A 14,962-nucleotide genomic window follows, 5' to 3' on the forward strand; every position below is an offset into this window, starting at 1 on the left:
TCCTCCCAGCTATGGGGTGGAAGAAGGGAGGGGGGGATGCACAGTGTGGACACACGGCGCTCTGTGAGGCTAGGTAGGCATTGGTGGCTCACGTCAAATGTGTCACTAAATTTTGTTTCTTTTTAGATGGTCTTGGCAAAGTTTAATAACTGCTGTTTTTTCATTTCACTGCCTTTTATAAAAACAGATTTTTTTCCTTTTGATACTAACTGTAAGAGTAGTGGATTGTAGAGAATGTGGAAAAAAAACCCCAAAAGCAAGAAATTTTCCAAATGCTCAGAGAAATGACAGCATCTCCAGAGTAGGTTCGTAGTACCCCAAGGTGGCTGGCTTCATGGGGACACCACCAGGCTGTAATGCCTTCTGGTGCATTTGTTTAAAAAATCGTACTACAACTTAAAATATACAGTTAACTGATAAACTCTGAGTAGGACATCTTCACATCCAAACCAAACGCTACTGACCACCTTACTTGTGAGGCAGACACAGGCACTCAAAAGGGCCGCCCGCTCCCAGTGCCACCTGGAAAACACGTGTGGACCGCCTGCACGAGCAAGGGCTTGCATTACTAGCTGGTCCCGCCACGGCTCTGGCCTCGACACCCAGCAGACAGCTCACCACCGCCGACGGGAAGCCCCCCCAGCAGCACAGAAAGTACGTTCCAGTGGGAGAACACCAGTTTACCTGCGTGCTTGTGGGGGTGCGGAAGACTTCGCTGGCCTTGAGGGCTGCTCCCCTGCTGCAGGAAGAGGGCTGCTCCTTTCACCATGAAAAAGCTCTCGCTTACGCTGGGAAGAAGAAAACCCGGGCACAGTTAGGCTGGAATTCAGAGAGGAAAACGGGCCAGGACATGCTCCAGAGGCAAAGCTGGAGTGCGGACAAACAGCATATAAAAATCAAATGGGATAAAACAGCTTTTATCAAAACTTCACATAACGGTCTTTCTCCCCAAACCTTAGCTGCAAGCTTGCTCCTGGGGAGTTTGTGTGACGAAAGAATGCTTCTGCTAAAACACCCGAGGTTTTACGTGGGCTCTTCCAGGGCCAAGAGCCCTTTCCTGCAGGGTACTGTACAGGGACGGCACTGTAATACGGCATCTTCTAAAAATAGGGGCTGACTCTCGGGTTAGGACAGGGTGATTCACTTTGTGCATTTAAGTCTTGCTGCTGACCTCTTGTTTCTGACTCCACGACTTTTAACAACTTGACCGCTTCTTGGTGCCTTCCTGTGATGGAACCCAAGGAAGGGGAAATGACGCTTCCACTGTTTGTTTGCATCTTAAGAAAAGTGAGTGGCAATTGACCTGTGATGTAAGTTAGTCAAGGTTGCTCTGTCCACTGTTGCCGCAGAGAACCTGAACCTGACCCAGTGAATTTTGGAGCAGAATGTATCTTTGGTCCTTTGTTATTTCAACTACCAATAACATTTACATTCAGCCCTGGCTGGTGTGGCTCAGTGGACTGAGTGCTGGCCTACAAACCAAACGGTCACTGGTTCAATTCCAGGCAGGGGACATGCCCAGGTTGAGGGCCAGATCCTCAGTAGGGGTGTGCGAGAGGCAACTACACATTGATGTTTCTCTCCCTCTCTCCCTCCCTCCCTTCCCCTCTCTCCAAAAATAAGTGAAATCTTAAAAAAAAACACATTTACATTCAACCTATAGCTGAAAATTTGCAATTAAACATTTTTCAAGATTTCCAAATGCCCCCAAAATCCTTTTGCTGATGGAGAAATTAAGACTGTATAAATTGATAGACTGTATTATCTATTAATTAGTAGAATTACTCAAAAATTCCATAAACTCTGAAAACTACCCATAAAATATACCAAAATTATTAACAGTATTTTTGAGGGGTTGAGCTATCCATGATTATCTTCTTTCTACCCCTTTGTATGTTCCAAATCTCCTACAGCAAACAAATACTAACTTTTTAAAAACATTATTTTTGTTGGATTTTCAAAGTAACAGAATACATTGTACTCATAACAAAAAACACATTTTATTTTTATTAATTTTGAGAGAGAGGATCACAGTTCAAATTTTAGGAAACTGTAAAGATCATTAATTCTCTCTTGAGCAACCAATTAACATGTAAATCATTTGAAGGGAAAAATCTTTAAAAACCCTGCAGCACCTTTTTTCTTGTTTTAACAGAGAGCAAATCCACTCCTGACGGAAACATAACAACGTCTTCTGTCACATAAAAAAGCAAGATCGCCTCTGCCCCAGACACCTAAGGTGAGTAGTCGAACGTTCCAATCCTGGAATAGAACACCCAGCTAAGGGATGTAACTCGAGGTGCTAAGAAAACTCACCACACAAGCTAACATGGAAGCCAGCAGATCCAGGAATCAGAACAACGGTTATCTTCTAGAATGGAAGTCCGTAATCAAACCTGTTAGTTTTCCCGGTTGAACCCCCATGCTAAAGGCAGTGACCGCTCAGACACCAAACACTAAGGCTTCGCCCTGCCTTCCTTACTGGTGCCTTTGCATTGCTGATACCTGGCTTCATGGATTTCCTACACCAACACCTGACATCTGCACAACGCTTCCTTATTCATGACCGCGAGCGCACCGCCGAGCCATCCTTCCCATCTGCCAGTCACGTGTTTGCGCTGCAAGTGACATGTGTTGCGGAGCCTGGGGCGTGAGTGATGGGAGCACCCTTTCTTCGCTGTCCCACTCTCACCCATGGGCAGCGAGAAGCGCTTGGCGCCCCTCTGGCCCATCTGGAATCCAGGCTGTCTCAACGTAGCAGGTGGCAGAATCGCCCAACGCCTTCCGACCCTTCCCACCTGTCGCCCTCTCCTGCCTTAAACTTCCACAACCACGTCTGTTTCCAGAACTGTTCCGTTTTAGACCCAGATCGCTCACTACCTTCTCTCAGCAAAACCTGGAAGAGCTGCCCGACGGACTCCCGAACCCACGAAACGTAACAATCAGTTCGTCAAAGCCGCTGGGGAAAATCTTTGCAAGGCGACATCAGCCTCTTTTGTTCAGGAGTTTTAAAAAAAAAGGAAAAAGAAAAACAAAAATCCATACTGACCAGAAACCCGAGGACTCTGGAAACAGCCAGCCATTAACGGTGACCTTTGCCTTGGAAATCATGGGCGAAAATTCCCCTTGGTTTCCCTCACGCTTCCTTTGGAAAGAAAGGGGAACAATGCAAAAGAATAGGACGGTTTTACCCTAGGATCCCTGTGATCACTGAGGAGGCCAGCCGGGCCCCAGGGTTCCCGAGGCTGATAAAGCGCGGAGCCTCCCGTGCCGTGCACTCAGCTGTCTGGGGGCTGTGCGGCCGGCCAGGAACACGCGGCCTCTGTCCTCCTCCCAGCAATCAGTCACGGGCGTTTACTGGAAGAGTGAGGCTGGAAGCCGCAGGGGAGCCCAGGGAACACATTATCCCGAGCCGGTGCCCTCGCCCTGCGCCTGGGGAGACAGTGAGCGGATGCAGCACCGGGATGGCCACCCAAGATGCCTCTCGGGGCCAAGAGGCCGCGGAGCAGGGCCGTCACAGGATTCACACAAATGAGATGCAGACATTCTCCGTGACCCTTTTTCCCGTCTCTGGGTCTGTGCTCACTGCACCAGAGCCTCACGCACCCTCTGGCTGGCTGACACGAACACTCCCTCTGGCTGCCAGGGCTCCGTGCGGGCGGCTCTCGGCCCGGCTTCTCATACCCAGGGGCGCTGCACCCTGGTTCCCCAGCCTCGAGGCGCCCTGTGGGGAAGGAAGCCCTTTAACAAGTGCACTTGGGCAAGGGCACACACGCTTCCCCAGCTGCTCAGGGCTGGGAGCAAAAGACACCAGCCATCGCCTCAAAGATGCTGGTGTCCTGAACAGAGTGACCAGAGCTCCAGAAGGTCAGACCCAGACAAACAAAACTGAACTGTCTTCCTCTGTCGCTGCAAGAAGAAATCAGGAATTGAAAACAAAGCCAGCCCCTGCCCTCCCGACCCCCACCCTCAACGCTGCTGTCTCCAGGGCGTAAACATGCTCCCAGACCACACTGGCCTCAGACGATGACGCGGGATTCAAGTTTCTACGACGACGCACTGAAGACAGAGAGAAACCTCAACCGCTGCTCCTCAAAATCCCCCAGCCCTCAGAGCGTAAACAGCCAGTCATCCAGACACCGAGACGCGGTAGGAAAAGAGAAACCAGAGGTGAGATACGCACTAATTTGGGCTGGAAACCCCTGCAGAGCAGAAGTGAGGAGGTGGCTGAAGGGAGACGCAGAAGCCGGTGAAAGGGAACAGGGTCATGACTGTCGGGGTCACAGGCCTCCCAGGGTCTCCGGAGAAGGCTGAGAGGTGAGCGCGAGGCCGGAGTCCTTCAGCAAGGAGTCCTCGTCCTCGGACGACGTCCCCACCCGGAGAGCAAATGGCTCTTGTGGAACTCTCGTCTTCCCCGATGTCTGGGCTGAAAAGGCCCTTGTCCCTGCGCATGCTGATGAAAGAGGGCCATTCAGAGGGAGCGAGGCGGCCCAAGTCCCTCCGATCACTCGCCTCCCACGGCGGCCGCGTGGGCCTCAGCAGCGTGCGCTCTGGGGTTCGAGGCTGCGGGAAAGCAGCTGGCCGCCGAGTCACCCACCCCGGGCCACGGGGAGCCCAGCTTGTTGCCATCGACACAGTGGAGGATTTCCAGTTTTTGTCAAAACACCATCCACTCACCCAACAGTGACTGACCGTGGGCAGCTGCCAGTTTCTTGGCGCTTTCAAAAGCACTTTTACATTCTGGGAATTCTTCAGTCGTGCTAATCGCTACTTGAGGAGGCAAGTCCAGGGCGGGAGCGTTCCAGGTAGAGAGACCCTGGGCGCACACACAGGAGCTTTGAGAGCTGCAGGCACGGGGCTCGGGAAGGATCAGGTGGCAGAGGTAAAGCAGGCCCAGCTCCCGGAGGGCCTGGCGCAGGAGCTGGCTGGGAGCCGTCTGGTTTTAGCACTTCGTTCAGCCAGTGAAATAAAGTAAGGCTACCAATAACCATGATGCAGGGCAGAATGGGATCCGCCCCCTACGAAAGGAACCCTACTAGTATTTAGAAGAGGGGAGAGAGCATCTAACCGGTGCATTTGGGAAGTCTTCATGGAGGAGGCAGCACTGAGTAGAGGCTTCCGGGAAGGTCTTATGTGGAAGCTCCCCCCAACCCCCAAATCCTCGCGGAAGGGTTAAGTGAAACACACACTACAATTATTCGCATTTTGCAGCCGAGGAAACCACAGCTTGCCCAGGAACATACATCAGTACAAGATGGGACTAGACCAAGTACGTCTGTCCTGCGCCCACCTTCTTAACCCCTGCAGTGCCGTCGTCCCTACTGGTCCAGATGACTAACGCCGCTGCTTTGGTGCCACTAAAGCACGCTTCCCTGAGATGCCAGAAGATGAGCTCGTCCTCAGGGCTTGCTCCCAGCAGGAGGAAGCATCGTTTGCAGGAAACACAGGGATTCATGCAGGGCAACAGGACCTCAGGAAGAGAAGCCCTGGCGTTAGAGCTCTTGCACAGGCCCTGGGGACAAGCAGAAGGCTTGGAGGACCACCTCAATCACCCTGCCCAGGGGGACACACCACCGGTGCCTGCAGACTGAATGGGAACCGTGACGAGCCCTGTGGGTGGCACAGCCATGCTGGCCAAGCCGCTTTCCATCAACAGCACTGTTGTTACCAGCACCCGCCCCACGGCAGAAACTGTGCCGGGCACTCGGCTACGCCATGTCGCCTGGTTCCCACGGCTCTGAGGGGCAGGCGTGATCTGCTTCATGCGACAACTGCAGGAAGGCGGGCGAACGCCTGAAACAGCCCCCAGGGAGAGCCAGGGAAGCCTTGCGCTGAACTCACCCCCCGGTGAGTCTGGTGCATGTGGAAGTTCAGGAAACACAAATACGCTGGTCTGGGCTGTAGTTCGTGTTCTACCACAGGCATGCTCTGGTGCTCACTCACAGGGCTCTGTTCTCTCACCCACACAGCAAATACTTGCAGACGCAGGAGCATGGTGCCAAGCCACGCCCACCCGAGTGTCCGCAAGGGCAAAGGTAATGATCCTCTTTCAGGGACGGGCATGTGTTTGGCTGGCTTGGCTGTGCGCCAGGCCACTTAGAAACTTAATTCCTTGAAAACCAGAAATATGAAGTGTACAGTACAGGGTATTACGCTAATGCCCCTGATTTCTACGTCTGGCCACATAGCTGAAGAACCTGGGAAACCTCTACGACACACTCACGTGTAGGTCTGACCTTAACTGATTCTAATTCAAAAGGTCCGCAGTAAGTCTGAGCGTCTGCTTTTACAAGTTTCAGAAATGCTTCTGACACACAGCCAGGGTCAAGAACCCCTCGGTTTCACAGTCACAGAAGACACACGGAAAAGACAGAGACACTGCTTTCTTCCACGGGATTCCTAAAAATGCCTGACACACAGTACGTGCACGAGAAATGTTTTCTGCAGGGGGGTGAAAGCACCGCCACTAAAAACACACGGTCCCTTCGGGAGAAGAACACAGTCAGGTACAATGGAGGGAGGTCACGCCAGGTCACAAAACAGAACAGTACCCTCCCTGGACGCGCAGAACCGGTTAGCAGGTGAGCGCACGTGCCAGTCTCCTACCAGATGCTTTCAGAGCCACCAGCGTTCCTGGCCCTGAAAGGCAGCCCTGCCTCTCCACGCTGTGAAGTGACAGCAACAGCGACGGGCCAGACCTCTGATAAGCTCTGCTGATGAAAAAGCCCTCTAGCTAGTGTCAACCGATCTGATCTTCTAGAAACTTCCGGGTGGACTGAGCAGGTATTATTATGCTCAATTTTATAGATGAGGACACGGGAAGGTTCCTTCCATGGTATGATTTTGGGGTTTCTGACACTGCGCCTCGCACAGAATCAGAGAAAGTGAGCCTGAGGTGCAGACTCTGAAAAGGGCCCCAAACTGCCTGGGCTGGTTGAAACAACCCCGACTACTCATACATGCACAGAATTCGCCCTCCACTGCACGTGGACTGTGGTCCGTCTAGCGGACTTGACCATAATTCCAGAAGAAAGGGCACAGGTATAAAGGTGGGTACCACTGAACACTCCCAAGAGGAGGCTCTGTTGATTCCCTTTCGATTCACGGATATTACTGTGTGCGGTCAGCGCTAAGCCCTGGGCACTCAGAAACGAAGCCCTCGTGGGTCCCGCCCTGGAGCAACATCCCATTCCAGTGGGTCGGGCAGACATAGGGGAGTATCCGTGGTGTCTGTGACAGCAACTTTGCACAGCAGGTCGCGCAGCAGAGGAATCTGCAGGGTGCTGTAGATGTGTGCACACACGTGTGTGCACACACATGTGCACACAGGAGGGACGCCCGGCCCTGCCTGGGATCCAGGGAGATGGCCCTGGGAGACACCACCCCAACCCGGGCCTCAACGGGTCGGTGAACAAAGAAAGGAGCGAGGGGAGCTGGAGCGCCGACAGGTTCCTGACACCTGCCCTGTGGTGAGCAGGGAGGGTTTGGTCTCTGCTGCAGAAGGCCCCACTGTGAATCCACACGTGTCTATTCTGGCGGGTAAGCCCGTTTCTTATCAGTTTGGTGAGTGGAATTGGTTTCTCGGAAGCTGATCATCCCCGAGTGTAGTAATGAATCCAAGGTCAGGACGTGCAAAGCTAGGGGACAAAGCTTGGGCTTTGGGTGGAGCCATCCCACCGTCCACCTGGGAAGTCGGCACCTGAGAGCCTGGTAGACCACAGACACGCACCGAGTTTTGTTTTAAGTTTGTAAATGATACCTTCAACTGAATAGTTCTTATCGCTCAGGCGGCCTGCCCCTACACTTCTGTTCTTAATTTGTGGCAGAATGAGTTTTCATCCTTCTACTGAAAGGACCAAGACAGAGCAGGTAAATGCCTTCTCTGCGGTCACATGGCTAATAAGGGGCAGAACGGGGCTGAGAGGCTCCAAGCTCAGTGCTCTTCCCGCGGAATCCCCGGGTCGGAGGGCTGATGGTCTGGCCCTGCAGCAACAACGGCAGCAGGTAACACCCAAAACCACTACTGGTGACAGTCGGGATTCAGAAGCCCATCCCTCGCAAGGTGAAGTTCATGAGGGTGTAAAGGAGATGGGAGACTTACTCTGTGGAGAAGGCCGGGAGACTGCAGGTGGAGGAGAAAGCTCCGCCCCTCGCCTGGAACTCACATGCAAGCCTCGAAGACCCTGAGCTGCACCAAGGCCTCGTTCGTTCCAGCCTGTGCTCCGCAGCCCAGTTTGGCAGGGCCTGGTGCCACACACTGAGCTCAGAGCACGAGGAAACAAGGAGCTCACCTGACACACCGACCAGCCAGAGTGCCACCACGCTGTCCCTGAAACACAGCAGGCTGAGCGCAGGGAAATTCCAGCTCTGCAGGGCATCGCACTTGGGGAATGGGGTCACAGGCCAGCAGCGCTGGCGGGGCTCCTCACACATGGCTTCGCTGCTGGGCCAGGGATTGTTTGGCTGGAAGGCGTAGGCTTCTCTCAGACGAGAGGAATGTCCAGAAGTATTTCAGACAGTAAGAGACATTCTCTGAAGCCAGCTCCACAGCTCTCCTTCATACCGATGGGTAGCAGCCAGCAGCTGAATATACCAGCAAGCTCCCCAAAGCAGGATTTTTTCCACTGTGTCAATGAGACAGCAAGTGATGTGCCTTGACTTGGCCTTACAAGCCTTAGGATAGTTTTCGGATAGCACCCCACCCCCACCAAGAGCCCGCCAGGTCCTGCCTACAGAGGCCAGAGCTGGTGCCACCGTCCCCCGTACATCTGGTAAACCAGGATCTCAGCCCCCTTGGTGAGGGCACTGTGCAGGAAATGCAGCGGCAGCAGGGACAACCCAGCCAGCCGGAAATAACAGTCACATGAAGAAAATGTTTTGAAACAACTCAAAAATTCCAAGAATGGTTATCTCCACTGTCCCAGGTTCTCAGTCCCTTCTTTGGTATGCAGCCCCATCCCATAGTCACTGGTTGCCAAGCCCTAACCTTTCCAGGGGCCCCCTCCTTCCCAGCCCCTTAGTCACCACTGCCGTTCCGGCCCCCCTCACCACAGTGAGTCATGCAGCATCCACAAGCCCCCATGGGTGCTTGGCTCTCTGCTGGGGAGCTACCCATGGTCCCCGAGGGGCAATGCTGTTGAGGAAAAGGGACGTGTTCTCTACTTGTGCCCTCCAAGATGATAGCCACTAGCCACACATGCCTACTGAACACTTAGAATGCAGTTAGTGTGACTGATGAATGACTGTCATTTTAACTTTAGCTAAAGCATAGCCCCGGGAGCCTGCAGCCTAATGAGAGTCAGTGCAGGCACCTGTGGTGTGGAGCCCACCCCGCACAGTTCCTAACCACTGCTCCTGTTACGCAGTCTCCCAGCTCCAGGGCTTTCAATGATGAGACCTAGTCTACAGATTAGAGTCCAAACGTCTTGTGCTAGCTTTCTGTGGGACTCACAATTAGCCCCTATATGTGGTCAACCGAAATGTGTCATTCGATACCCTCTGACCCCAAGGAGCTTATAACACAATCAGAAAAAGGGGTTTATAATAAAAACCTTCCTTGTATTACCTCTCACGCTATTTCTCCCGTACTCTATGTGTCCCTTCCTGTATCACTGTCCTTATAAACTCTTTTATTCTGGGTCTCTGTTCACGGCCTTTCCCTCTCTCGTCCCATTCCCCAGTCCTCCACCTTCACGCCTTGTCCCTCCCCACCCTACCACCGTAGCTACAAGCCACGGGCTCTTCCCTTTCATGACGGGGGCTGCTGATCCAACACGGGAGTGTTTCAGAGACAACTGGGAGTCGTGTTTCTCACTGTCGGAGAAGGGAGTTACGAATATGGAGAGAAAACTAGCATGAGCCCAAAGATGTGTCTGAACCCATGTTTCCCAATGTACTTACCATATTTTGCCGTATATAATGAGTACTTTTTCGCCCGAATTTCTGAGGGAAAAATAAGGATGTGCATTATGCATGGATATAATGATCACACACCTTGGGTATAATAATAGGTATAAGAATCCTGCGTATAATGCGCACAAATATATGGGTGCGCATTATACACGGCAAAATATGGTAAATAGGAATAGAAATACATACAGGTGCAAAAGCGAGTGAGTGCACACACACACACACACACACACACACCCTCCTCAGCCTGCCCACCGAGAGGGCCCGTGGACAGTGTCGCTCCAACAGGAGTACGCACGCCTGCCTCGGCTCCTGAAGTGCATTTTCCACTAAAGGGAACCAGGGCTGCTTGGAGAGATGACGGATTACAGAGATGCCGTAAAGACGGTACCAGATGGGGCCTGAACCACCTAGTGTCAGAAAGCAAGAACGTGCTTAAAGACGACGTAGACATGTAAAGGGACGTGGGCCCTGGCTGGGTCACTCAGTTGGTTAGAGGGTTGTCCCAATACGCCAAGGTTGCAGGTTCGGTCCCCGGTCAGGGCACGTACAAGAATCAACCAATGAATGCATCAATAGAAGAGGTAACAAATCAATGTTTCTCTCTCTCTTCCTTCCCCTGTCGCTCTGAAATCAACTTTGAAAAATAAATGAACGTGGACGACAGCTTGAATGAGACCCCACCCGCCGAACTGTGGACAATTGAACTTGGAAGTCAGTGACACAATGAACCGATTATAAACCAGTGAATAAAACAGACGAACAAAGAGTCCACACAGGCATAAATAAACAGAAATGATGACAGGGGACCGGGTACTAACATAATTTCAAAGAATCGCTCAAGGAATACTTTTTAACGATAAAGGGAAGAGAGTAAGTGCCCAGGAGTGAAGCCAGACAAAACCCACCCTGGGGGCCAAAGTGGGCAGCGCTGGACAGATGGGACTGGCACGCCACCTGGCAGATTTCTCTGAGGACACGGCACCGTCCCTGCGTCATTCCTGCACAAGCTGAATCTAATTACGAGGGAACATCGGACAAACCTGAACTGAGGGACATTCTACAACACGATGCCCCCTTCAAAACTGTCCCGGTCATGAGAGTCAGAGGCAGACGGAGGAGCATCCCAGACCGAAGGAGACTCAGAGACGGGACAACTACACGCAACAGGGGACGCTGGACTGGACCTCTCTACTGCAGAGGATGTCACTGAGTCAGATGGTGGGGCCTGAGGGCGCGATGGCAGTGACACGTCGGGGTCAGCGGCCACCGGTGTTGGGTCAGGGGTCTGCTCTGTGGGAGAACGTCCTGGACTATGGTCAAAGGGCATCGGGCTGGCGACAGACCCTCCAAACAATTCAGAAAAAAGTTCTTTGTGCTGTACTTGCAACTTTCCTCTAAGTTCTGTTCCAAAACGTTAGCAATTACTTTTTCGAATTCCACTTAATTGAATTTTGGTAAAACGCTCCTTATTCTGCACTGGCAGGTGACAAAAGCTTCAGACCATTTTACTGGTTGTCGTCACTGGCATCCTCCCTGGCTTTCTCCTTCCATCTTGGAACTGTCTCCCTCACCCACAGGCATCTCTCGCTGCCTTCGAGTGCCATCCGGAACGGGAGCCGCCCTGATCCGTGCCACGGGCAGCGGGAAAGGGTTTGAGGCTCCGCTCTGTGCGTGTGCAGTTCGTGCGGACCTCACGCACTGGCAATGCTGGCCCATGTTTAAGACCTACATTTAACATTTTCCTGCTCTGAGACCACACTTTGGAACAGCGAGGGGCCGAGCTGCCCCCACGAGCCTCCCATCCTGAAGGGCATCAGAGTCAGGATGCTGCGGGCTGGGCCGGCAGGATGTGACTCAGCATCCTGTTTTCAAGGTTTCGGGAGACCAGCAGCTCTGGCGCCAGTGCTGCCGCTGACCTCACCTCTCAGGACCACAAACACCCAGGTTAATGGGTGGGGTGGGTGCACAGCATCAGCTACCTCCGTGGGCCGCAGGGCCCACACCTGACTGCCCACCCACCGCCCTGGGTCTTCTTGCGAACACCCACTATGTGTCAGGAATACCTATCAGGGTGTCCATGAGGAATTGTTCCACCGAGGAACCAACCTGGCAGTATTTTAAGGACACTATGGGGCCAGCAACTGATCTTGTTTCTCCCTTTGTTTTGACTGTGGGCAGTTCAAAGTCAGACCGGTAGCCAAACTCTGGTAACTGCAGCAACGTTAGAGTCATACACTCTATGTATACGCCTTTCGATGACCTCATTGTGTTTCCCCTCCTTTCTCCCTGTCCCGCTTCTCTTTTCTAGTTTTCTAATTTTATTTTCAAAATTTGGGGGAGAGGAGAACGGGGTAGAGAGGGAGGAGAGAAGGAGGGAGGGAGAGAAACACGGTTTGCTGTTCCACTCATGTACGCATTCATTTGCTGACTCTTGTATGTGCTCCGACTGGGTATCAAACCCGCAACCTTGGTGTATCAGGACGATGCTCTAACCAACTGAGCTACTTGACCAGGGCTCCACTTTTCCAATTTTGAATCAAGTTGTTTCTATGAATGCTGTAAGCTGTTCCAAATCCCCTTCCAACAGAGCCACGGTAGACACAGCACACACGTTTAGACACAGTATACACGTTACCTCCAGGGGTAAGACTAACTTAACACGGAATCCCCAGCATTCAGCACAGAGCCCATTACATACACAAGGCACCAAATTTACTCTGGCTGAACTGATACAGCAAATGGTTGAATAAAAATTGCTTCTATTACCAGGTTGCTTCAAAAGAGACACACCTCCCTGCTACGCACGTGGTGAGGCCTGCACAGGGGTGCCCAGGGCTTGGGGAGCAGGCACCTTAGGGGGCCCTCTTGTGTAAGGTTCAGGGGCCCCAACCCCAGCCCTGCAGAGCCGCCCCCAAACCTCACCTGCAGCAGACCCGGCGCACAACAGGCAGGTCTGGACGTCTGAGAAGTGGCAAGAGAATTCCAGGGGCAGCGGCTGGCCTGGTCCCCTCCCTTGTGGGGATTCTGACTGGGCCCAGATCTGGGGAAACGCCTGAGAACTCTCGGCAAGCACATGTCCAGCTCTGACCGGGAGTTCCTTCCACCAGCGCAGGGTCCCCCGCCCCCGCCCCTTGGGAGAGCAACAGACCTTTCCTAACAGGACCTCCGAGGGCTTTCTTTGAAACAAAGTCTTTTTAAAAATAGTTTTGAAAGTAGCCATTCAATAAAAAAGAAAAAAAACTGTAAAAACAAAAGCATACAAGACATGATGCAAGTCTGGTACAGAGTTCAGTAAAACCCGGGGGGAAGTGGGTCAAGCATTGGTTGTTTTTCCTCTTAGCTTCCACTTGGTTGACCTTCAGCCTCTGAGGTAAGGCAGCCCTGCGTCCATCCAGGGAGGGGAAGACAGTCGGGGAGCGCAGCAAGGGGCCTTCACCGCCATCAGTGCAAACCCCACAGCACCATGTGCCCGGCGGTATCTGGCCAGGAGTAGGTGCCACACGCAACATTCAAGACTCTAAGTCTCCCACAGACCCTCAGTTTCGGGGAGGGCAGGTGGCTGGCGCAAGGTCACAGTCATGCAGGTGGTCAGGCAGCAGGGCCGACAGCCGTCAGGCCCAGGCTGGCCTGGGTGAGCTCTGTGACGCATGTGGCCGCCTCACCCGTCTCACCATGACGCTCTCGGCCACACGGCAGGGCGGGCCCGCTGGGTTTCTCATCAGCACATCCCCTCTGACAGGGAACCAGCAACAGTACTTACCCCCCCTCCTACCAAAAGGGGGAGCCCGGCAGGTCAGACTCCCAGTCTTGCCCCCACACCCAGCCCAGCCACTCAGCACCTCTGGAAGATGACTTCTCCTTACTCTGACTAATCCTATTTTGATTAATCCCGAGTTCTTCTTGCAGCCTTCCTTGAAGCAGAACAACTCCTTTGGATGTGCTCCTAGCCTGAGGAATTTCCTAATAAGCTGTCCAAACCCAGAGATCTGGCCACAGGACAACGCAGTCCCAAGACGAGAGCTGAAGGTGGAGCCCCTTCTTTCTAAACGGCCACCCCTGGGCACGTGGCCCTGCTCCTGGGGGCAAGGCACACCGGTGAGGTGGGTCCACGTCGTTTCCGTGGTCACAGTAGTTTCCTCCACCCCAAGGTCAGACCACAGCACTGACCCGGCCAGACGCCCCACAAGGTCGGAGCTTACTCCTCGTGGGGGGATGAAAGAGAAACTCCTGACAGCACGTTACAAACCTACTGTGATTAGCAGCACAGTGCAGTACAGAACTGAACTGGTGGGTGGGAGGACTCTTACGCTTGGTCTTGGAAGCCATCACCCAATACGGCTCTTCACTGGAGCAGGGAAGAAATGGGAGCCCAGAGACGTTTAGCAACTTGCCTAAGGTTGCACAGCAGATGGCCTACTCGGGACAGAACCTAGGCTATCTGACTCCCTCTCACAGCTTGGTTCCATTGCAGAGGGTGATCGCCAGTGTCACTGTCACCTGCGAAGAGCCTGCACAAGGGCTGTCGTCAGGTGCGCTCACTCCCGTCATGTGCTAAGCGTGCGGGAAGGATGATGCAGAGGCCCCACAGCACGCGCTTGAACTCTGAGCACCAGTGCTGGAGTTTAATGAAACCTGCTACCCTGAGAAAAATTCGTTTTAAGTTAACCTCAATAATAGAGTTAATTAAGTTCCAACAGAATCAAATGAACTCTTTACCTCTGTTCCCATTTTTCTCCACGCTAGGATGAGTTTTCCAACAAAAATATTTAATGCACACTGAACACAAATTTTGATTTTAAAATCAAATGTTCCAACAAACTCCTGGGAATAATACATGAGTTAAACCTATAGGAACAGCAAAACTGTGTAACGGCCCGAGGGTTTTAAAAGTGTGTGGACGCCAGTATTTACAATGTGGAGTCAACGGAGGCCGCTGCCTGTGCCGTGGCGCTGGTGACAGGAAGAGATGAGATGAACACAAATTTGCATGTTTCCTGTGAGGAGCCGGATCAGAAAGGAAGGGATGTGGGTGTCTCAGTCACGATGACCT

The 14,962-nt window shown here is 52.8% G+C and overlaps 1 protein-coding gene across 1 annotated transcript in view; it reads right to left on the reverse strand.

The window, feature by feature from the left end:
- The window catches only part of SSH1 (slingshot protein phosphatase 1), a 55,921-nt gene that overhangs the window by 29,358 nt on the left and 11,601 nt on the right, over positions 1-14,962 (reverse strand). Inside the window, exon 3 of the mRNA XM_045841396.1 lies at positions 685-788. Coding sequence (XP_045697352.1) covers positions 685-788 — 104 coding nt within the window. The remainder of the gene's footprint in view (positions 1-684; positions 789-14,962) is intronic.

Source organism: Phyllostomus hastatus, unplaced genomic scaffold (genome assembly GCF_019186645.2).
Source record: "Phyllostomus hastatus isolate PE091 unplaced genomic scaffold, TTU_PhHast_1.1 phas_contig_1162, whole genome shotgun sequence".
NCBI lineage: Eukaryota > Metazoa > Chordata > Mammalia > Chiroptera > Phyllostomidae > Phyllostomus > Phyllostomus hastatus.